Genomic DNA, 7626 nt, shown 5'->3' with positions numbered 1-7626 from the left:
TGCAATAGAAGAAGAAGAAGAAGAAGAAGAAGAAGAAGAAGAAGAAGAAGAAGAAGAAGAAGAAGAAGAAATAAAAAAGAGAAAGAGATAAAGATAATGTTGACATGACCTTCATGCAGGAAGTGACCAGACATTAATGGTATCATTGTGACTTATCGGAAACACTTACGAGTCAAATACTTCAGGTCATTCTCATGCATCAGTCAAAATCTCCAACAGAACAAACTGGGCTCTTGCTTATTCTGTATTTTCTTCTGTTTTAATCTTTTATTTGGGTCTAGCTGGATAAATATGATGATTGTGAAAATATCGCCATCAAGTGGTCATATGATTCAGAGGTTGACAGTAGTGAAATATTTTTACTTTCTACTCAAGTGCATTTTTCAAGTATACTTGATCACTGTTTTTCTTTGGAAAACTTGTATTTCACAAAATAATATTGTACTACTTAATACTGCACTACGTTTCATATTGAATATTATTTAATACTTAATAACATAAAAAGTAGTACTTTCTTAATTAAGTAAAATAAATTAAAAGATTTACTTATTTTAATAAGATAAATTCTGTTTGGTGAAGCCTCCACTCGCTCCATCGCTCGAGCTGTAGGAGGCGCTGTGACGCTGGTCCACCACAGGTATAACCCCTGAAGAAAAAGACGACTGGACTGGGCACTCAGACGATCTCTTTTACATTATGTATGTATTTTAGCAGTTTGTAGTTTTTATTTTTCTGTCTCTATAGTATGTTAATCAGCTTAAATTAAGCTTTTCTCCCGGAAAAATAATATGAAAAATACCCGTGGTTTTGCCACAGTAACCATAACAAATGTCTATAGGATGCTTTAACCACGATATTTGTAGTACCAATAATTAGTATACTAACACATTCATTCTCAGTGCTAGATGTTTTTAAAATTACAGTTTTGGGAGAAATTAGTACAAATCTGACCATATCGTGTATTATCAGAATGCATGCAGTATTAGAACATAATAATCTTGCTCTGTTGTGACTCAGTATTTTAACTCATAAACACATTTACATAATGAGATATTTAATTATTAAGGTCTGTCTCATTGTGTTTGTGTTCAGATGTTGACCATGAAAGCGCAGATGGACGTGATCTGCTGTAAATCAGTAGGAACTGATCTGTCCATGCTGGATATTGAGGATTTCATCAGTGAAATCTGTCAGCTGAAGAAAGAGGTGGCGTCACTGGAGGCAAAGCTGAGAGAAAGAGGAGACAAACCCAACAGAGAGGTTTGAGCCGCTCATCATTTCATCCTTCAGCTCAATCAAACCAAAGTTTTGTTAGCTTCTCACTTCTTATGCACATCTCAAATTAAGCCAGCAGCAAAATATGCCACCAATATAACCTCTAGAGATAACAGCTGAGTAATGAGGCTAATATCAACAGGTTGACCTTTATTTGTGTTTATCTGTGATGTGTTTGTCAGGATCTGGAGAAGGTTTCAGTGTGTGTGACTGATGGGACAGAAGCTCAGGACTCAGAGCTCAGCCTCACTTTAATGTGTTATACTGACGATCATGGATCTGCTGATCAAACCTCTGACTGTAACGCTGGAGAACAGCAGATGCTGAAGATGTGCTCCGTCAAACTGGAGGACTGCAGGAACCTGATAGAGAACAGAAGAGATGAAACCACAGCAGACGAACAACAACACAGCCATGATGATGATGAAAATGATGGGATAGAAGCTCAGTATTCATTGTTGACCATCAAAGATCAGAGATCCCAGAGAGGCACACAGGACTCAGAGCTCAACCTCAGTTTACTCCGCTATACTGACGCTCATGATAATGGATCCTCTGATCAAACCTCTGACTGTAGCGCTGGAGAACAGCAGAGGCTGAAGATGTGCTCCGTCAAACTGGAGGACTGCAGGAACCTGATAGAGAACAGAGGAGATGAAACCACAGCAGACGAAAAACAACACAGCTTTAATGAGGAGGAGGATGAAGATCATAATGAGGATGAAGCTCAGAATGATGAAGATCAGATTGAGGATGATGATGAAGATCATGAGGATTGTGATCAGATTGAGGACGATGATGAAGATCAGGATGTTGATGATGATGATGAAGATCTGGATGATGATGATGACTTTCTTCTTTCAGGTATGTTTATTTTAGCCTTGCTGCAATGCCCGGTGTTACCGAAGTTCAGCAGAAACACCGATTACATCACTTTTCCACCTCAGAATTGTTTTGATAGTAATAAAAATAATTTAGTTCAGTTAGAGAACTGGCACTACAATTAAAAACAGAACGTGTCTGCTCAATGAAGTATGAAAACAATGGCTGCTTTTGTAGCCCATCCGCCTCAAGGTTGTGCATGTTGTGGCTTCACCAATGCTTTGCTGCATACCTCGGTTGTAACGAGTGGTTATTTCAGTCAAAGTTGCTCTTCTATCAGCTTGAATCAGTCGGCCCATTCTCCTCTGACCTTGAGCATCAACAAGGCATTTTCTCCCACAGGACTGCCGCATACTGGATGCTCTTCCCTCTTCACACCATTTTTTGTAAACCCTAGAAATGGTTGTGTGTGAAAATCCCAGTAACTGAGCAGATTGTGACATACTCAGACCGGCCCGTCTGGCACCAACAACCATGCCACGCTCAAAACGGCTTAAATCACCTTTCTTTCCCATTCTGACATTCAGTTTGGAGTTCAGGAGATTGTCTTGACCAGGACCACACCCCTAAATGCACTGAAGAACTGCCATGTGATTGGCTGATTAGATAATTGCATTAATGAGAAATTGAACAGGTGTTCCTAATAATCCTTTAGGTGAGTGTATGTTGAGTCTGTGAACACGGTGGCCAGTCGAAGACGTACAGTACAGACCAAAAGTTTGGACACATTACTATCTGTAATGTTTTTGAAAGAAGTTTCTTCTGCTCATCAAGCCTGCATTTATTTGATCAAAAATACAGAAAAATGTAATATTGTGATTTATTATTACAATTTAAAATAACTGGTTTTCAGTGTATTCTACTTTAAATGCTGATTTATTCTGTGATCAGAGCTGAATGTTCAGGATGGTTCCTCCAGTCTTCAGTGATCATGATCCTTCAGAAATCATTCTCAGATGAGGATTCATTAGGAGTGTTGGAAACAGGTCAATCAGAGACATATATGTTTAGCCTGTGAACACGTGTTGAGCTTGTGAACACAATGGCCAATTAGAGACATATGTTGAGGTGCATTAACACGATGGCTAATCGGAGATATGTTGAGCTTGTGAACACAGTGGCCAATCAGAGATATATATGTTGAGCGCGTGAACACAATAGCCAATCAGAGACATATGTTGAGCATATGAACATAGTGGCCAATCAGAGATATATATGTTGAGCGCGTGAACACAATAGCCAATCAGAGACATATGTTGAGCGTATGAACACAGTGGCCAATCAGAGATATATATGTTGAGCGCGTGAACTCAATAGCCAATCAGAGACATATGTTGAGCGTATGAACACAGTGGCCAATCAGAGATATATATGTTGAGCGTGTGAACTCAATAGCCAATCAGAGACATATGTTGAGCGTATGAACACAGTGGCCAATCAGAGATATATATGTTGAGCATGTGAACACGATGGCATATCAGAGGCATATACGTATGTTAAATGCATGAACATGATGGTCAATCAGAGACATATTTTGAGCACGTGCATGAACACAATGGCCATTTGGAGACATGTTGAGCGCATGAACACAGTGGCCAGTCGGAGACAGATATGTTGAGTGCGTGAACCCGATGGTCAATCAGAGACATATTTTGAGCACTCGCATGAACACAGTGGCCAGTCGGAGACAGATATGTTGAGTGCGTAAACCCAATGGTCAATCAGAGACGTATATGTTGAGCGTCTGAACACAATGGCGAAACAGAGGTGATTAAGAATCCACTAACAGCACTTAAAATGCTAGAAGAAAATGCCGGTATCATAAATTTTTTTCACAGCATTTGCTTTGAATTCTCCCAATTTGAGTCACTGTATATGGCATATGATCTGCACGCATGTAAAATATGACATTAGCCTTTGTATTTACTAAGATCACAGCCTTTGCAGTTTGATAACAGCACTGACATATGACAATTTTAGTTTTTTGACTGATAGTTCAGCTCTAGAAGTTAGTAATTTTATGCTCATTTTGTGCCTTTCAGATGACAACGCTGGTTCATCTTCTGATGGAGAAACTGCCTCTACATCCAGAGAGCGACGGACATTGACCGACTGTGAAAAACAGAAAAATTTGTCGAGACGTCAGAGAAAACGGACAGAACAGAAAGACTTCACCTGCAAGATATGCGAACATGTCAGCTTTACCTCAGAAGAGATGAGACTTCATTCAAAAGAGCACCGTATGAAGAATGAGTTTCGTTGTGGTCCGTGTGGGAAGGATTTTAATTCCTCTGCTAGTTATTACCGTCATAGGAAGACACACAGTAGCGTAAAACCTTTCCAATGCAGCGAGTGCAACCAGTTTTTTCGCACCAAAGGATATCTTCGAAGTCACATGAGATACCACGGGGAGAAAAAGCTGCACCAGTGCCCTCAATGTGAGAAAAGCTTCACCAAAGGATCTAAACTGAAGAAACATCTACTCACACACTCCAAAGAACGCCTGTATACATGTCCTCACTGTGAGAAGAGCTTGAAATACGAAACCAGTCTGAAGAAACATCTACTCACACACTCCAAAGAACGCCTATATACATGTCCTCACTGTAAGATCAGCTTGAAATACGAAACCAGTCTGAAGAACCATCTACTCCTGCACAGCAATGAGAGGCCGTACAAGTGCAGTGAATTTGAGAAAACCAATTCAAACTCTGATTTCAAACCGTATAAGTGTTCACACTGTGAGAAACGTTACCATAATTCGACTCACTGCAAAGCCCATGAGAGGATTCACACCGGAGAGAAACCGTACCTGTGCTCCTACTGTGGGAAGAGCTTTGCTAGTCCATATTCTATCAAAATTCACCTGAGAATCCACACGGGAGAAAGACCGTATCCCTGCAGTGAATGTGGGAAAGGTTTTTATAAGCCAAGTGACTTAAAAATACACAAGAGGACTCATACTGGAGAAAAACCTTATAAATGCTCACACTGTGACAAGTCTTTCACTCGATCAAGCGAGCTGAGGATCCATGAGCGATGGCATACCGGAGAGAAACCGTACCGCTGCTCCATCTGTGGCGAGAGATTCGCTTTTAAATGGGGGTTTCAGACTCACCAGAAGAAACACGCTGACCCTGAACCATCATAGCTTAATGTCATTATTGTTACATTGTGTAAAAATACACACGTCGCTGTGTTATGAGAACATTACTTTATGGTTTTAAATAGTAAACCTAAAACAAGAATATCTTTAGAACATTGTTTACTGTGTAGAAATGAAGCTTGTGGTTTCTTTGTGACCATTTTAATGTAATGCACTGTAATGTGCAGATCAGTGTATTATAGTGGATTAAAGTGTGTGTTTAAGCAGTATTTAATCACACTGACAGAATGAAAAGCTTTTAACTCTTAGCAGAAATCTGGATATGCAATAATACACTCTCAAAAAAAAATACTCTTTGAATGAACATAAAAAAATCATGGAAAGTATTTCCACATGATTAACTTGCTTTATTTCAGCATTATGCAATTCTGTTATTCCAATTTAATGTACTTACGTTGGGTCAACTTAATTTATTAAGGTTGATTCAACTTATTTACTATGGTTGGGCACAGCTTAATTTAATAGTGTCAGGTCAACTATCTTGTTGTATTAGCTTAAAATCATTTAGTCAAAACTACTAAAATATATCATGTCATTCCAAGTAGATAAAGTAGGATAGAGAGGGATAGAACTGTTGGCCATATTTATTCTATGGGAACTGCGTCACATGAATTAGTTTTCTTTATATCTATAAAAACTATTAGTCAACAACACTAGCTAATTGTAAACTATAATCAAGGAAAGCATATCTCGTCACTGGCGTTAACAGCTTGTTGAGAACAGCACAGCTTAACCACAAGGTCTACACTTCACTATAATGGTAACGTCCAAAAACACTAACATAACACAAACTTTTAAATAACAACCAAACAAGTCTCTCCATTTTCTCATCTCGTTAGAAATGCATAAAATAGCACTTTATTTAAACATTTACTCTCCAAATTCAGCCCATTTGCAAAGCATGATGGGAAGTGAAAGTCCTGTTTGTTCAGCTTACTTGAATTAATCATGTTATTTCAAATTAAACACATCAAGTTATGTCAAAGAGTAACGATTTTAAGTCAGTTTAACATGAATCAATCACATTTGAACCAGAAACCTGATATAATGGTGTTAAATCAATGTGAATTGCTTAAATAAAGTGAACAGCATCATAAGTTCATTTTTTTGAGTGCACCACACTCTGAGCTGAAGGGGGCGGCACATAACAAAAACACTTCATATGTCAGGCAGACTCTCTTCATGTCTAATGTCACGTCGAGTCACATTCATAGCACTTCTCATAACACAGATTGCCTCAATGCGGGGTCGGCTCTTGGCCTGAATACAGAAACATTTTAACCAATATTAATACCGATTGTCTGAAGTTGGTCAATGCGACTAGAATTTGATGAGAGCCGTCACATTTGGTCTGAAAACCATCAGGTACTGTGCTTCCCTTTTTAGTGTGTTTGCGTTAGTGTGTGCAAGTGTTTGGACAGCAGGCAGTGCATGATGAAATGAACTGGAGGATGGTGAAGATGTACACGACTTGACTTCTGTAGAGGTGTGAAGCAAAAACAGTACAATTGGGTAATGTTCCTTTAAAATCATTGTTTTCGACTTGAAACAATTCAAATGTATTTTTCAATGAATTTTTCCCATTTTTTTTTTTTTTGAAGAATTTGGCCAGATCAGTTGGCAACGATACTGAAAAAACAATCTCTCTTTTGGATACTCAACGTACGATCACTCTCCGATAAAGGACCTCTGGTGCATGATATGCCTTCCTACTGTAAGTTTGATTTCCTCTGTTTAACTGAGACTTGGCAGAAACAGGATGATTTTCTCCATCTTAACCAGTCTGTTCCTCCGGGTTATGTCTTTATTTGTAAATTCTGCGTTACTGGACGGGGAGGGGGTTTGGAAATATGTCATAAAGAGAAATGGAAAGTATCCCAGCTAACTGTTCCAACATACTCTTCATTTGAATCGATTGCCCTAAAAATATAAATGGGGCTATTCCTACCATTCTCATGACTATCTGCCGCCCCCCTAAGAGCAATCCCTTCTTTTTAACTGAACTCTCTGAGCTTCTGACTTACATATGTCCCATGTCTCCAAATGTTATCATGCTGGGGGACTTTAACATTCATATAGATGAAGTCAATAACACAAGCACAAGTGATTTTCTATCCTGTCTGGATAGTTTTGGTATGGAGTAATTCACTAACTTCCCCCTCATTCTAAAGGGCATATCCTTGATCTCATTTGCAGTCCTGGCATTATTCCATATAATTGCTCTGTTTTCGACTTGTCCATATCAGACCATCTACTTGTGTCTTTCTGCATCCAACAGACAGTTTTTAAGGTAAATCTGTGTC

The 7626-nt window shown here is 38.9% G+C and overlaps 1 protein-coding gene across 1 annotated transcript; it reads left to right on the top strand.

Moving 5' to 3' along the window:
* Positions 1-583: 583 nt before the first annotated feature.
* LOC137072675 (zinc finger protein ZFP2-like) lies at positions 584-6130 on the top strand. Its single transcript, XM_067440587.1, has 4 exons — positions 584-698; positions 1093-1260; positions 1458-2139; positions 4200-6130. Exons 2-4 carry the CDS (start codon positions 1093-1095, stop codon positions 5306-5308), a joined length of 1959 nt encoding a protein of 652 aa, XP_067296688.1. The 5' UTR covers positions 584-698; the 3' UTR covers positions 5309-6130.
* The last annotated feature ends 1496 nt before the right edge of the window (positions 6131-7626 follow it).

Source organism: Pseudorasbora parva, chromosome 4 (genome assembly GCF_024679245.1).
Source record: "Pseudorasbora parva isolate DD20220531a chromosome 4, ASM2467924v1, whole genome shotgun sequence".
Classification (NCBI taxonomy): domain Eukaryota; kingdom Metazoa; phylum Chordata; class Actinopteri; order Cypriniformes; family Gobionidae; genus Pseudorasbora; species Pseudorasbora parva.
This window is presented reverse-complemented; position numbering and strand designations above follow the sequence as displayed.

Bases quoted from the DNA above. Each gene is read 5' to 3' on its own strand.
- LOC137072675 (XM_067440587.1), top strand. From the start codon at position 1,093: ATGTTGACCATGAAAGCGCAGATGGACGTGATCTGCTGTAAATCAGTA. The intron at 1,261-1,457 runs GTTTGAGCCGCT...TGTGTTTGTCAG, and splicing joins GAGACAAACCCAACAGAGAG to GATCTGGAGAAGGTTTCAGT. The intron at 2,140-4,199 runs GTATGTTTATTT...TGTGCCTTTCAG, and splicing joins TGATGACTTTCTTCTTTCAG to ATGACAACGCTGGTTCATCT.